General features: G+C 39.4%; 1 protein-coding gene across 2 annotated transcripts in view; it reads right to left on the bottom strand.

Annotated features, from left to right (window-relative positions):
- SKIC3 (SKI3 subunit of superkiller complex) overlaps positions 1-16601 on the bottom strand; it is a 53041-nt gene that overhangs the window by 8948 nt on the left and 27492 nt on the right. For both annotated transcript variants that reach the window (XM_068423117.1, XM_068423118.1), the window contains 13 exons: positions 16148-16216; positions 14899-14973; positions 14132-14273; positions 11454-11547; positions 10805-10882; positions 9378-9502; positions 8406-8529; positions 5883-6101; positions 4983-5055; positions 4184-4237; positions 3961-4072; positions 2522-2653; positions 1763-1884 (listed from right to left, as the gene is read on the bottom strand). In XM_068423117.1, coding sequence (XP_068279218.1) covers positions 1763-1884; positions 2522-2653; positions 3961-4072; positions 4184-4237; positions 4983-5055; positions 5883-6101; positions 8406-8529; positions 9378-9502; positions 10805-10882; positions 11454-11547; positions 14132-14273; positions 14899-14973; positions 16148-16216 — 1419 coding nt within the window. The remainder of the gene's footprint in view (positions 1-1762; positions 1885-2521; positions 2654-3960; positions 4073-4183; positions 4238-4982; positions 5056-5882; positions 6102-8405; positions 8530-9377; positions 9503-10804; positions 10883-11453; positions 11548-14131; positions 14274-14898; positions 14974-16147; positions 16217-16601) is intronic.

Raw genomic sequence — 16601 nt, 5'->3', positions numbered from 1 at the left:
TTGATTTTTCCGTTTTGGTCTTTAAAGAAAACAGCATTGAAAGCATTCTCAGGATGGTTGCAACATGGCATCTTCCTCCTACTCTGCATAAAGGACTGTTCCAGGACCAGACACATGAAAATAGATAATGTTTTTCTGTCCTCAAAATACGTTTGAAGCCTATCCTAAATTTTGTACCTGTACTACCCTTAGAGGTTTCTGAAAGACAGATAAATGGCAGACCTCTAGTTCTCCTTTGGCTTCACAACCATTACAAGTTTTGGGCTAATGGAGGCAAAAACCTGTGAGTCCTGTGGCTCAGTGACCTTGAGTATGTTCCAAGCAATTTCAGTTCTGCCAGCTAAGGTGCTTTATTCTCACTGGAACAGAAGCACTTTACTAAACGTTTCCTGCTCATTAACAGCAGATACCTATAGAGTGTTTTTTGGAACAAACTCATGCAAAAAAAGCAAAGACAGAAAACTAGCCATCTGTTGCAAGTCATATTACATGTTCTTTTACCTGTTCAAATCACCATACTTCCAAGAATTGTAACTCAAACCAGATCTGTTCAAAGAAACAACACTTGTACTTTTCACCCTTTTTTTTTAAAAAAAAAAACCCACCAAAATATGTTGTCTGTGAGTCCTTAACAAGCTGCTGCTTTGTGAAGAATGCACAGACATGCTGAGACTTTCTGAAACACAACAGAAGCTGCCAGTATTTGCTGCAATTTTCCCCCAATAACAAATGTGGAATCACGTTGCCTGTCTCAAATTGAACAACTGCATTGTCTGACTCATCATCCCCAGTTATACTGCCTTCTGAGAATTCTGGGGTCCCAAACTGTCAGTGAGAGTTTGTGGTATCAGAGAGCATTACTCTCATTTCTTCACAAATCACAGGCACTGACTGTCCTCTCCCCAAGCTATTTACCTAACAAACCCCAAACAAAACCCACCACAACCCTCCTCCATGCCTTGTACAAGATACCACCTTGTACGTCTAGAAATCTCTGATCCTTGTTAATGTAAGACAGGTCAGTAGACACACTGGCCAGGAAAGGAAAACATCTCCTCACCAAGCAAACAAAGAGACTAGAAAGTACCTTCCCCTAGAAAACCAGCATTTTCACTGAATCTGTTTGTTTTGTTTTGTTTTGTTTTTTTAACTACCTTCCCCGTTAATACAGAAATGCCATAAGCAAGGAGCACATTTACATAGGATTAGTTGTTTTCCTTAATGAAAGCCAGGAATGTGTGCTGCTGAGTCCAATGGGTTTTTTGCTTTTCTTTTGCTAAGTCTTCTGTTCATGAAGACATGAAACACACACTTGAGGCTTGTTAACACCCTAGTCCCCTTCCCTAACTGCGTTGCCTCAAGACTTTTCTTTTTCAAACTTGTAGCATCCATTTGTGGCTCTGAAATGGAGTACCAACACAACAGAGCAGAAGACATTTAAGTCTCCTTAAAGTCTCCTACCTGGACTTCTTGCCTTGAACTTCTGTAATGTTTTGCTTAATACTAGGTTAATGAATAAATGCAGGAAGGGCAGACTTAGCTTTGTTGTGTCATACACTGCTTGTTTCAACTATTAACACAGTTTTGGTGTTGCAATCAGAGTAAGTACCTTGGGGAGGGGAGAAAATGCCCACGACTATTGCATCTTGTAGCTCTGATGGAACAGACAGTTGCTAATTCAAAGATTACCTTTTTGTAAAATGCACACAATCATAATTTCTATACAACTCTACCACAATCTGCCAGTATGCCACCATCATACCTTGGTACAAAGAGCTTCAGCTTCTGAGAGTTTACCAGTCTCGTCTAGACTGGCAATAGCTTGACACAGACACCAGTCTTCAAGAGTCTGGATATAATTACGTGGAAGGTTATTTTCTCCAGCTGCAAAACCAGATAAAACACTCAACCAGATTACTCTATATGCTTGTAGTGCCATACCATGTCACACGCTCTAGATCTGGTAAGGGAGAACTTTTAGGAGTATGAACCTGATGTGGTTTCCTTCATTAGTAGGAACATTAAGAGATGTTAAAATTAAAAGCAAGAAGAGGGGGAAAAAGAATACACCATTTGAGTTAATGGTTTGAGAACTATCAATCAAACATGGAATTTTAATTCCAGTTTTCAAAACACTATGGATGTTGAGCAAAACTGAGGCTGAGTTTATCCCTCCACTGGAAAAGCTACAGAACTCAAGAGTACTTTAGCCTTTCTTTGTAAGCAGTGTTCTGTGCTGTAACATATCCATCCATCCATTTAGGCATCAGAGTTCAGAAGTTCTATTTTAAAAAAGCACTTGAGCCTTTGGAGGGGAAAGCAAACTGTGATTAAGTAATTAACCCTAGCTGTGCGTTAGGATTTAGCATTTTTATGTGATAAAATACAGTTACAGCTCAAACCACTACTGAGCAGTTTCTCAGCTTCTTCGCAAGTTTCTGAAAATCAGAAGCGTATTGCAAGCTTAGAGCATTTCAATTTGATTTCATATTTTTTAAACTAGAAAACCTGTATAGCTTACTTTTGGCTGAAACTGTAGATACGAGTGTCATCTCTAGACCCGTTCGCTTTGGCTGAGTGTTGTTTAGACAGACTGTAACAGTGTTTTCAGCATGGCAGGCTGCCATTAGCACTGCCCAGGCCGCAGGATTATCTACAAAAGAATGGTTAAAGGCAACTCATGCCCATTCTAAATATACTGGTAGTTCATTTAGAATGGTCTTTACCAGATTAAGCATAAAAACATAGCCATCAATGGAACCACACACTGTAAATAAGAGATAGCAAGAATAAGGCAAGTAATTCACATTGAATTCAATCAGACCCTTACATCAGCTCAGCCCAAGGCAACTGATAACTATTTGCCCCTAACTAGTAAGATTCTTCAAATTATAAGATGAAGATGCTGTTTCTAAAGCCAACTAAAATATTTTTCACATAGCCACTGGTGTGTTAACTGGAGCTGCCAGTTTACTTCTGATTACACATATTAAACCTGACTATCACTTAGTGCTGCGTAACAATGGCAGCAAAGATCCCAAGATGCCATCCACAGCTTTCAGTCATACAGACTCCGTCTTGTCTGAATACTAGCATGAAAGTTATGGCGACAGGTGCCTACTTCTAGTGTCAGCTAATTCTAGTGTCAGCTTTACCCTGACCTAGCCCCGTGAAGAGCAACTATGACTGCAAGAGTGATCTCGGTCCTGGACAGAGCTCAGTTAAAGATTTCACCCACGTAAATTTTCATCACAAAGATAATGAATTTTGGCAGCAAAAGCAAACAAAGCTTTAAGATACAACAAAGTAAACTGTGAAGTATACTGCTTTTGAATAGCAGTCATAGTCTTGTGTAGGAAAGTAATTGAATTTTTTAACTTGCAGCCACACTAATGCATCAGAGCAAAATTACTGCAAAAGAAACAATGTTTCGGTATTTCACTATCAAGTGCAAATTAGCACTTGAAAACCCCACTAGATTTTCACTTCAAACATTTAATGAAGATCACAATTTAGTAATAGGTGAACAGTTGCCTATAGTTCATAACCAGCACATTGTAACAGAATACTTCCAATCCAAATTGTCGAGCTAGATGAATGAATCTCTTCGGCTTGGTGTAGCACACCGACTCCGAGGGAACACGTTTTTCTTTTTTGTCTAATATACTAAATAATACTTAGGTCTTCTCCTGCTGAGGGATTAACAAATTGCCGAAGTTTTCAGAACAAGCCTTAAACCTCACCAATTTTTTCCTTCTTGTCTGGTTTAATTCCCTATGTCTAAACTTGGAATGACAGTTACAATTTCAGCTCTAAGTATTCTCCCCAAAACATACACAGACAACCGAAACCAAAACAACACAAGAAAAGTAGATTCTTTTTGTTAGCAGAATAATTTTTTGATGATGGGTAAAAAAAAAAAAAAAAAAAATCACTACTCTGTTTGAGAACAAGAGTAACCTGGACAGAGGTGGATTGCCTTCTGAATATTTTTCAGAGGATTGTTTTTCTCGTCTTCTAACATGTGACATCCCGCTGCCAACTGATTAACTGCAATACTCAGCAGGACTTCCTATGAAACAGAACATAAAAGTGACTTAACACTATAATATAAGTGATCAGATGGAATTAATTTTAGGATTGTTTATGAAATTACGAAGTCTGCATTTTAAGAAAGCCAAACCTTTCCCTGGTTTACATCAAATACATGTGCAACATTTCCTGCCACAGCTCCCCCCTGCAAGATTAAAAAAAAATAATTGGTTATATGACTGATTAATAGATTTTATACAAAATGTAATGCCAAGATCTTTTTATCTTTGTTAATCAGAAATACAAAGTTTGCACAATGAGATGCTAAAGTACAATCTCTTTATAAAGAATTAGGAAGAGACATGCAGGATTAGAGTTTATCTGTACGTTGTGTTTCTAATTTTAGCCCCATATAGAAAGAGGTTTGTTTTCAGGTGTTACTTCTGTTTACATAATTGACATAAATGAAGACAAAGAGTATTTATTTGGAGAAGAGCTAATAATAAGCACAAAAGCAGCAAAGAAATACTGGCTAATGCAAAAAGTGACATTGATTAGATTAACTAAATTCAACATATGTAAATCCCAGTATGTATTTATGTACACATATACATATGTATAAAACTAAACAAAAAAAAAAATATACATAGTACAGCCTTTTCTTGTTGGAAAAATTCTAGCAGATTTTTCCAGTAAGTTCGTTTCAAGAAGAATTGCTACCCCATGAAAGATGCAAATAATTGGATATGTAACGCAAATAATTGGATATGTAACTTCAGTGTGTACTTGTGCAATTCTCCGTATACACTTGTGTATGTAAGCCTTAAGTTTTCATATTTACTAGTGAATGTCCCTGTACTGAAGGGTGTTGTTTTTTTTTTTTTTGTTAAAAAACAACACAGACTACTCAGGATGTAAACAGCACACATGTATTACAGCAATGTACTTACTTTTGCCTTTAGTGATGCATACTGTGGAACTAGTCGAGACAGAAGGGACCAGAGGACAGGATTATTAGGGTTACTGGGAAAAGAACAAAGGTATTAGACTTTCTGATTTAGGTATGAACCTGGTCTTTCATGACTCACTAGGCAATTGCTATAAATACCAAATGGATCTTTTTCTATTAGAAAAACAACTCAGTGTGGTTGAAAATAGACATGGGTAGTAACTTAAAACAAACAACGTAATATTGAAGTTATATTGCTGGCTAAAGAAATAAAATGTACAATATCCATATCAATATTTGTGGGAAGAAAATAAAGAAACTTTAGGGCTACAAGTCTTGTCCTCGTAGTGTGAAGAACACGGAATTTTAATTGCAGTTGGAGAAAAACAATTTGCATAAAGAATAGTTTCCAAAAACACTTGGAGAGACTATGAGGTGTGTCCTGCTTAAAGACAGTGATTGAAGTTCCCCCTTTCTAGAATGCTAAAGCTAATCAAAACACATTCAAACACAAACATTTAGCTAATGGAATGAACAGCTTCAGAGGCTGTTAAATATTAAATAAAAGCCCTAAAGACTTTTCTAGGTTGAAGGTTCTGCTACATATGATGAAAAATGCTTTCATAGAACAGTAACCTGATCTAGCTACCAAAGAGGCCACCAAAACAAAACCAGAAAACCCCAAAAAGCCGTGGAACTTCTGCCATTTGATGCCATAAATCAGAAAGCAAGCTTCATTCAGCTGATGCTACAACCTTAAACAATGTGGGCTTCACGTTTGAAAAATAATTTTTATCTTTTTTTTTTTCCAGAAGAATGCTGCAAGTGAGCATAGGTTTGATCCAACGTAATCAAAGCAATACATTTACAAGGCAATCTAAAAGAAAGACAAAATACATACCTGTGTATTGCTTTGGAGATTTCTTTCTGGACCTCCACGTTTCTACCTTGCAATGCATAAACAGCAGATGCAATAAGGCACCTCTCATAAATCCTATCGTCCCCTTTTTCATGCTTCAGTAGTTCTTTTAGGGCTGCTGTTGCAAGTGTAGCATCCTGCTTTACCAGTCCTAGTGTGCACAAAGCCATCAGACTTTCTGCACTAGGTTCCTTTAACGAGCTGTTGAATCAGAGGGAGGGAAGGAGACACTATTTTGGAGCACAAGTTAAACTTACTATTAACATTAGAGTACTTGTTACTTCTGAGTCCTCTTGCTCCTAGGTATCATGTACCGTATACAGAATTAACAGCCTCTCCCTGTGAGATCGTGGATCAAGCTAGATCAGTATCCTTGAGATCTCAGGATATGAAGACCAGCAGTGGGTATGTGCCATTTCAGCACTCAAGCTTATAATGTATAACTACTTGGCAAGACTCCGACACATTAATTGTCCTTCAGCAGCAGCCATAAAATGAATGGTAAGAGAATATGTGTAACACTGACAATTATTTTCTTTTCTTGAAGACATCTGTACTTCTAACTAGTATCAAACCTGAGCTGTAGTGTGCCTATTTACAGCTTTGCAACAGAAATCCAGGCAGAAAAAAGCCAGAAATGAGCCTGCTGCACAGAACTGCTCTTTCTAAGAACAGGGATGTTCTGAGAAATTATTCCTTGTTTACATCAAGATTTGTTCCAAAGTAAGGTAGTTTAAGCATGCTTTCCACCATCTGTTAGTTTAAGTACTACTACCAGTTGCACTGTTCCATTCATTTCATTATGAGAGGCAGTTTAACCTCGTTCAATAGTATTCCAAGCTTTATTGCAGACCTACTAGATACAGCTACTGATTTTTTTCAGTAAATTTTTCTCGGATAGGTGGAGAACTGTTAACTCAAGTTAATCCCCTGATCTTCAACTCTGGTGAAAACAGTGAGCTCAGTACAAACAACCAAAATCACAGACCTTAACTGATGTACTAGTTGAAGGCGTTGTTATAATAAAGGCAACTCAATAAATTGCAACACAAACTGAATGGAAGCAAACAACAAAACAGTGCATGGCAACAGTAATTTGGAGTTACTTCACAGTTATGTCCTAAACATAACTACAGAATGAAGTGCTGCTCACTTTCACTTATCAGGTGACTACAGGCTCCTAATCAAGCTTCTAATGACTATTTTTTCCTTCAAAAAAAGACAAAATGTAAACTTCCGATTCTACGTTTTGTTTTCAGTCCCTAGCAAGAAAAATTTTTAAGAGCTGTTAAACACAAACTTGAATAGCCAGCACTATGTTACCTTGTGCAAAGTCGCTGCCCTTTGACAAGTAAGAAGTGGGATTCTATCATATTAGCTATAAAGACATACTGCTAAAAAGCTCTGTGCCAAGCTTGCCATGAGAAAAGAAGAAAGGCAGCTGCTTCTTCAAGGTCCTACTCAGGCCCTTTAAGTCATCTAGCATGAATTCCAGTCAATAAAGACATCTGTCTATTGGACTAGACTGCACCATTTTTGTTCTTATTACTGAAATCCACTGCATACCTTTGCAGCTCTGTGCTTCCAATTCAGATCTAGACATATTCACAGTACTGTTACTTTCCTAAACCATTTACTACTTTTTTTTAGCTTTAAACACAAACAACTAACATCATCTAGAAAACTCTCAACTCATCAACAATTGTTGATGTTTATGACAAAAATAGAAGTCTGCAGTGATTAATAGGGTGTAGGAAATATCAGGTTCCTAACTAGTTAATCATCAGTTACTCAGGATTTAGAGTGTACTAGGTCATGGACCTTCACTATTACAGTAACTTCAAGAGTCTGCTGGCAAGACAGAGACTGTACAGCCACTACTGGAGTTCTCTATTGACAGAGAATTGATCCTGAGAGGCTGAGATGTTAGCTCTTAATCCATAGCTACCAGGAGACTAACAATTATGCACGGGCTTTTAGCCACCATAGCTCTGAAAAAGAGAGACATTCATGACTTAAGTGAACAACTGATAGAGATTTGTTTCTTTTCATGAGGAAGCTACAAGATTGTCCTTGTCTATGATGCTTGGAACACAATTGTTCTGGAGATTTCTGACTATTTAAACGGAAATTGTTTTCATTAGCCATCTAGATTTCTTACAGCTAATGAGCAAAAATATTGCCCAGTGCTTAGGACAACTATAAATTAATATTATCTTAAAAGATTAATCCATTAAAACTACCATGCAAGGATATTAGATATCCAAACTGCCCAGTCCACTAACCCTTCCACTCTGTACTGCTTTAAGAATATGGAAGAAGACACAGGCCAAAAAACAAACCAGATGTATTACATGAATAAGCTTAAAAGGACAATGCATCCACTCCCACTTTTACTCTGCAACAGAAAAAGAAAATATTCACCTGAGATCCCCCCCAAAGTAAATTTGAAGATTCAGCAGTAAAATAAAACTTCATATACTGACTATTATTCCCTCCACTCACCATTTAAATAGCAGTGTCTTTGCAGCATCTACTTTGTTCTGTTTATACTCTATTATTGCCAAGGCAGTCAGGATATTTGCTTTATCTTGTTCAGACTCAGCAACAGACAAGGCTTTTTCATAGGCTGGTAAAAATTTAAGACTCAGAATTGAAGTAAGAGAAAAAAACACAACATTTATAAAACCTCTAGAAAGGCATCATATTAGAACACATACACAGGGGCACTTTGGTTGCAGGTTCACTATATTTTCACACCTCAAATCATAGGCAGAAGACAAAAAACGTTGATTAAGACTTTGGAAGTAACTGTATGTTAGGCAATGCCAGATTTACAGAGCTGTTTAGAGCCTGGGAGTTGTTTAAATGTAACAAATGGAAACAGAACTGAAAAGCAGTATTGGGATATGCAGAAAAAGCCTCAAAGACGACAGTATAAACACTCCCCTGTGATATATATGAAACAGTACTTCAGATGGGCACACATGACTCCAATTAAAAACTAAGTGTTACTTAAAATGCTGAGGTGGCTGCTCTTTTGCGAGTGCTTACGCTTCTACACTAACAATTCAGTATACCTTTTTGTGAAGTCTCACATCTCAGCAGCGCAGAACATGACAATACAGCTTTTGTACTTATCACTAAAGCTAAAGTGCTTTGAACAACACATTAAACTCCTACCAGAACTGATTTTTCCAGGAAAGCAGTTTCATTTGAGAACAAGGGAAGCTAAGAGCACAACAGCTTAACAGACAATAATTAAACACTTGAAGAAATGTAGTTTCCCTTTGAATAATTCTAGCACCCTGCTGAACAGCCTAACGATTAAAATAGTTGTGGAATTTGTACTTATGCATTAGGACTGAAAGAGTGAAATAAACTGAACTACGGCTAGGTTGGTCAGACAAACAAATTTTGTTAAGATTAATCTCAAGAGAAGTGTCCCATAATGCTTTGAATTAGGTGAATGCTTACCTTTGATACTTTCTTGTAAGAGTCCTTTCTTGAAGTAGGCTAACGCTATCCCCACAATGCCATCAAATTCAGCTAGGGGTGTTGATGTGTAAACCTCAATGGCCTTATCATACTGACCAAGGGCACTGCAAAAACAAAAACAGTCACTGGTATGAAGGATGTAGCACCAGCTGCTATGATTCAGACAGGCTGTCCTTGCAGACCAGTATCCTCTTCTCCACAGCAGCTGTAAGCAGACACCTGGAAAAGAGCAAGGTTAGGACAAGAATGTGCAATACTCCCCACCCACCTTCTGTTAGAGTAGTTACTCTCTCCAACTATCTGTTGCATGAAGAATAATTGATATGAAAAAGTCCTCCCCATCTGCATGAAAGCAATATGTAAGGATGTCACTTAATGGTCAACACAACGCAGTGGGAGGAAATAGCAAAGGAGAAACATGAAAAAAGCAAATCAAAGCACGCATGCACACAGACAGGCATGTGCACATACAGACAGAGATACAGCATTCTTGTTCTAAGACCACTATGGAAGAAATTATACAGGACTACGTTTATTAGAACTAGTTATTAGTTACTGGAACTTTGCTCTTGTGTAAGTCACACACAGGAATCACCACGCATACAGACTGGATATGAGACTACAAGAAACTGAAGAGTGGCTTCTAAAATCTTCTGTGAAGTTAAAGAATGAATTATCACATTATTACAGCCTAGAAGTTCCAGTGTCATGTACAGAAAGTTAAGAATACATTACGTTTCCCTAGAGAGCTGACAAATACCTCACTGGCAGAGCTTGAACTATCTCATAGCTAAAAGAAGTTTGAAAGTCTTCATCTGTTAACACATGGGTCCTGCATCCCGAGAACCAGAAGGGAATAGTGAAGGGAACTTAGAATTGTGAGTAGGATTGCAGCGGAGAGGGTCATCAGCAGAAAGATCACATACATGTACACAACACTCCAATCCCACATGCTTCAGGATGTACAAGTCAAAACAAATTCAAAGGGCAGGTAGAAGGGATTCTGAATAAACGCTGAAGCAGCTATTTTATTCAGACTAAGCCTACTACATATCTCAGGTTTGGAGACCGTAAAAAACCCAATTTATTCTGGAGACCATGAAACAGCTACGTTGTGTAGACTACGTGAAGGCACTTAAGGATCAAGCTAAGGATAAGGGAATCGCTGATATGTTACAAACTGTGAAGACATACAGCAATTCCTTTTTTTTTTTTTAAAATACACTACCCATTTCCAGAGCACATACAAAGTTCAGCCAACTTGTCTACAATTAATAATGATGTTTAATAGATTATTTTTATCAACCACCTTTCACCCTTAAGCCTCACCCATGTTTTGCTCCACTGCATTCGCTACATCCAAAGCTGAAGTTATGGGCTGGAAAGATATGTCAACAAACACTTACCACAGTGACCTGCCATAGTTTTGCATTGCTGTATTGTATTTCTCAGTATCCTCAGAGTTTTTCAGCAATGACGCTGCCCTGAAAATAACCGTAGTTAAGAATAATTACCATCTGACTATAACATGCAGATTTTGACAATAGTTCTCAGAGCAGAATGGACAAATGAAGCTTTTCTATGCTAATTAAACACAGAGCCCTTTTTACCATTTTAATGCATCAGCACACATGTTCACCAAACATGGCTTCCTTCACCACCTCCCCCTACCATTTGAAAAGAGAGAAGAAAAAAACAAAACAAAGCCCAACCACCTCCATTAATTAGAACGGGGTAGAGATCAAAACTAAAACCAGGCTTACCAACCCCCAAGATTTCACTTAAATCCCACACGGTGAATTAGCTAAATGTCCTGGTAAGACACACAAGCCTTGAAATTCCTTTACTTCTCCAGTTCTGTGTGCTGCATTTCCAAATTTGATAAAAGAACATCCCCACATCTTTCCCTACAGTACATTCAGTTGAAATGTACTATTGAATTGCAAAAGTAAGGTTTACTAAAGGAAAAGAAAAACCCTTAAGTTTTTCAGCTGGTGCATGGAAAAAGAGATCGAGGAGCTTCTGTCAGTGAAGTTCTCAGGCTGTACGGTTTACCTCTCATAGGCATCTGCTGCCTGCCTTTTTAGATGCAGATACTCATTCAAATAACCAAGCATTGTGAAAGCAGACGCATCATCTGGATTTCTTTCTAGAAAATCAGAATTAACAACACAGAAGAACACGATCAGAAAGAGCTGTGAAAAAGCATTACAGAAACATTGCTACATTGATGCTACAGTGTATGCATATTTACAAAACACTTTGCCAAGTGCTTCTGTCAGTTGCTCACTGGAATAATTTTGGCAGGCTATAGGCAAATAAAGAAGAGATACGAAGACCCAAAACATGACACCAGGTGAGCTCAAAAGTGTTTAAAATCCTATGACACAGCATTAATGCACTCAATACCTTTTAAGTTTTTCAGGCCGCAGTGGTTTGGGTTTTTTTGTAATGAAATAGGAAACTATTCAGCTTGTATTGACTCTAGTAAAATACTGGTAGAATCTTACAGTTTATTTTTAATACTACAACTTTGAAAAGCTTGCCAGTAGCTAAAGCACAGATTTGTGAGCTGTCATCTCACCTCAGACTTCTAACCCTTTTTTCCCCAGACAAGAAAGGATCATGTATGCCCCTCCTGCAGTCTGGTTAAGAACAGGGGTTTCACAAAGAAATATAGTCTCACATTTATCTCATTTTTCGTACTTGCACCTTATTTCGTAGCTCTCAAAAATCAGCAACAGAGTGATCAAGGAGTTAGCCAATAGGACCTCCTGGGAAACTGCCCTCAGGGACAAGGGAGCAGAACAGAGCTGGCAGATCTTTTAGGACACTTTCCATAGAGTGCAAGAGCTCTCAAACCCCAGGTGTAAGAAATCAGGAAAGGAAGGCAAGAGACCAGCATGGCTGAGTTGAGACCTGCTGATCAAACTAAAGGGCAACAAGGAAATGCACAGGCAGTGCAAGCAGGGACAGGCATCCTGGGAAGAGCATAGGGATGCTGCCCAGTTGTGTAGGGATGGGGTCAGGAAGGCCAAGGTGCAGCTGGTGCTGAACTTGGCAAGGGATGCAAAGAATAATAAGGTCTTCTACGGGTATGTCAGCCAGAAAAGGAAGGTCAAAGAAAGCATACAGCCCCTGATGAACAAGACTGGCAAAATGGTAACAATGGATGAGGAGAAGGTTGAGGTACACAACAACTTTTTTGCCTCAGTCTTCACTGGCAGCCTCTCTTCCCACACCTCTTGAGTGGATGGACCACAAGGCAGGGGACTGGAGCAGCAAAATCCCTCACACTGTAAGAGAAGATAAGGTTTGTGACCACCTGAAGAACCTGAACATATATAACTCTATGGGACCTGATGAGATGCATCCCAGAGTCCTGAGGGAACTGGCTGATGTAGTTGCCAAGCCACTCTTCATGACAGTTGAAAAGTCATGGAAGTCAGGTGAAGTCCCCAGTGACTGGAAAAATGGAAACATTGCACCCATTTTTAAAAAGGGTAGAAAGGAGAACCCTGGGAACTACCGACCCGTCTCACCTCTGTGCCTGGGAAGATCATGAAGCAGATCCTCCTAGAAGCTATGCTAAGGCACATGGAAGACAAGGAGGTGATTCGAGACAGCCAGCATGGCTTCACCGAGGGCAAGTCCTGCCTGACCAACCCAGTGGCCTTCTGTGATGGAGTGACTACATCATCAGACAAGGGAAGAGCTACTGATGTCATCTGGAATTCTGTAAGGCCTTTGACATGATTCCCCACAACATCCTTCTCTCTAAATTGGAGGGACAGGGATTTGGTGGGAGGACTGTTCGGCGGACGAAGAATTGGTTGGATGGTCATATCTAGAGGGTAGTGGTCAACAGTTCAATGTCCAGTGGAGACTGGTGACAAGTGGTGTCCCTCAGGGGTCCATATTGGGACCAGTACTGTTTAATGCCTTCATCAATGATGTAGACAGTGGGATCAAGTGCACCCTCAGCAAGTCTGCAGACAACACCAAGCTGAGTGGTGTGGCTGACATGCCTGAGGGAAGGGATGCCATCCAGAAGGACCTGGACAAGCTGGGTAAGTGGGCCCATGTGAACCTCATGAAGTTCAACAAGGCCAAGTGCAAGGTCCTGCACCTGGGTTGGGGCAACCCCTGGTATCAATACAGGCTGGGGGATGAAGGGATTGAGAGCAGTCCGAGGAGGAGTTGGGGGTACTGGTGCATGAAAAGCTGGATGCAAGCCAGCAACGTGCACTCGCAGCCCAGAAAGCCAATTGTATCCTGGGCTGCATCACCAACAGGTTGAGGGAAAAGATTCTCCCCCTCTACTCCACTGGGTGAGACCCCACCCCTGCAGCACTGTGTCCAGCTCTGGAGTGCTCAGCACACGGACCTGCTGGAGAGGGTTCGGAGGAGGGCCACAAAAATCATCAGAGGGCTGGAACACCTCTGCTGTGAGGGAAGTCTGAGAGAGTTGGGGCTGTTGAGCCTGGAGAAGAGAAGGCTCCAGGGAGACTTTATTGCATCTTTTCAGTAATTAAAGGAGCTGATAAGAAAGATAACGACAGACTTTTTAGTAAGGCTTGCTGTGACAGGAGAAACAGGTTACTTACTTTACAGTTCAAAAGCCTCTCCCCAACCCAGCCAGATCACTCTGCTAGAACTACTGCAGGTGTATCCGTTCATTCTGAATGCATCTCTTAGGCTTGACAGGTTAGTGAGGCACTTAAATTACCTACCTGTATATTTGCTCAAGAGCACCTGGGCTGCTGGAATAGCATTCATTTGAACAATGTTGTACAGATATAGTTCAGTGTTTCTGTTGCTTTTATCCTGCAGCGTTGAACATACCCAGTGGGCATAGCCTTTGGCTCCCTCAGTCTCAAGAAACAAACAAAAAACCCCAAAATAGGAGTCATTAAACCTGCTCAAGCAACAGTGAAAATAGTTAAAGATTATAATAACAATTCTGTGTTTTAAGGCAGAGTCTTGGCTAAAAATCTGCATCAGTGTTAAGCAGGAGAAGAAAACACCAAACTGAATTACTCCACACACAGTTTTAATTTGTCCTTTGGGCAAAGAGAATTCTTACATTAACATATCACTTCCTGCACCACTGGAGAGACGACAGACGAAAAAAGCTATACGAGAATGTAAAGTCCTCCACTTTCTTAGAACTCAGGGTACTGGCAATACCTTTGCTCTCTCCTGGAACAGTTATAATTTATGCTTTTGATCTCTGTCCAGTTCTGTGGAATATCAAGAATGTTTTTTCATGACTTATGGAGCTGATTTCTTGGACCACTGGGACTAAAGCATTTAATAAAATAACTGCCTGCCAGTGCCAGCACAGGCCAAGAACAAGAAGAAAGTCAGACAATCTCATCTGGAACATGACCATAACTGTTTCATCATTTGAGACAGGCTTATTTTTTAAAAAATTACATCACCTAAGTAGAGATATTAGATATGCAGAAACTTCAGACAACACAACTGTTATACTTACATGCATACTGAGTTCAGTTGTGTGCCTGAAGAGATCCATAGTTTCATAGCTGCCTATCGTCTCTGCAATAAGAGCCTAAAGAGAACCAAGAGTTGCTGTGGTCAGGTACTTTAAAAATTATGACATCAACAAGAAACTCAGCACATGTTACTTCAGGTACATCTTAGGCATTTAACATGAAGACACTTTCTCTTAGAATTATAGAATCGTTTTGATTGGGAAGGACCTTTAAGATCATCAAGTCCAACCATTAACCCAGCACTGCCAAGTCCACCACTAAACCATGTCCCTCAGCACCACATCTACACGTCTTTTAAATACCTCCAGGGATGGCAACTCCACCACTTCCCTGGGCACCTGTTCCCATGTTTGACAGCCCTTTCAGTGAAGAAATTTTTCCCCATACTCTCCAAGAAACATCACTTCTAAGAATAAAATGAACAAAATAAAAGGGAGCACAAGCAGTTTCCACTGTATCAGTACTTGAAACTTAAGGTCTTCTGCTGCTACTTTACATTTTTCAGGACAAAGAGTTTGTGTATGTTAGCATAACTGATAAGAACATCTGATAGGAGCTGAATTTTGTCATGTGATGGTGCTAGTTCTTCCCTAGTCTCCAGTTTCAATTAGATATTATCAGCAGGTCAGCAGCAGGGGATTATAAAGTGCACCTGTAGTGATCATAAAAGTATGAGTCACACACATCTCCACTATTCACAGGTGGCCTAGATAGCAGTGGGACATATCCAGCCCTCAGTGGTATGGGGAGGAAGGGACTGAGAAGTAAGAACTGCTTTTGTCCCAGGTACATTAGAGACTTACTCTTTCTAACAGTGGCGTTAGAAGGGGGTTGCTGAGAAGAGAGCTAAGCAGTGCCATATAATGAGCTAGAGACACAGCTAAAACTGAAATAACTAGCACCTTAGGAAGACAGTGCTTTGTTGACAATGTTCAATAAAAAGCTTCAAGGCACAAACAGGGATTGTTTTTTTAATAGCTAGTTTCTTACAGAATTCATAACATCAGCCAGAAAAACATTATATAAAGATATCTGATGAATGTAGCTTTTTACTACCACTATGGAAACAAAGGGTCCCATGCACCCACAGGGAAAGTAGAAGGTCCCTTTACTTAAAATACTTAATTTTCAGGAACATGCTTAAGTGCCAATTAATAGGATGGAATCCAAGACCTCTCTTGACTAACAACTGATTTTGGTGCACAGTATTATGATTTTTTGTCATCTTACCTGCCCAATCCAACACAATAAGTAAGAAGGCTCCAGAGACTGGGCTACCTTGAAGGCTTCATGAGCTTGCTGTAGAACCAAAGAGAACAGTGCTGTGATACTGTCTGGCATGGCAACAGAGCATTTTTGAGTATACACAGGTATTGACATGCAGTAATATTGGAAGAGATTTCATGGACAAAATTAGGTCACTACTAAAAACGTCTACTGTGCCTTAAGAGACCAACGCATTGACCAGAGAAATAAACTAATTTAGTCTCATGTAAATTAAAAAAAAAAAAAAAAAAAAAAAAAAAAAAATCTTTACAAGATCAAAGTTCCCCTCCCTTCCAAATATATTTCCTTCTTAAAACAGTTCAGCAGCTAATTACTTCTTAGAAATTATTTTAAAAATCTGACTTGTGAAGGGTCAGTTTTGGAAATTTACTTTTCCTTCATGCAAACAGTTAAACAA

The sequence above is a fragment of the Nyctibius grandis genome, chromosome Z (assembly GCF_013368605.1).
Source record: "Nyctibius grandis isolate bNycGra1 chromosome Z, bNycGra1.pri, whole genome shotgun sequence".
NCBI lineage: Eukaryota > Metazoa > Chordata > Aves > Nyctibiiformes > Nyctibiidae > Nyctibius > Nyctibius grandis.
Note: the sequence above shows the minus strand (reverse complement) of the source record. Positions and strands in the feature narration are given on the sequence as shown.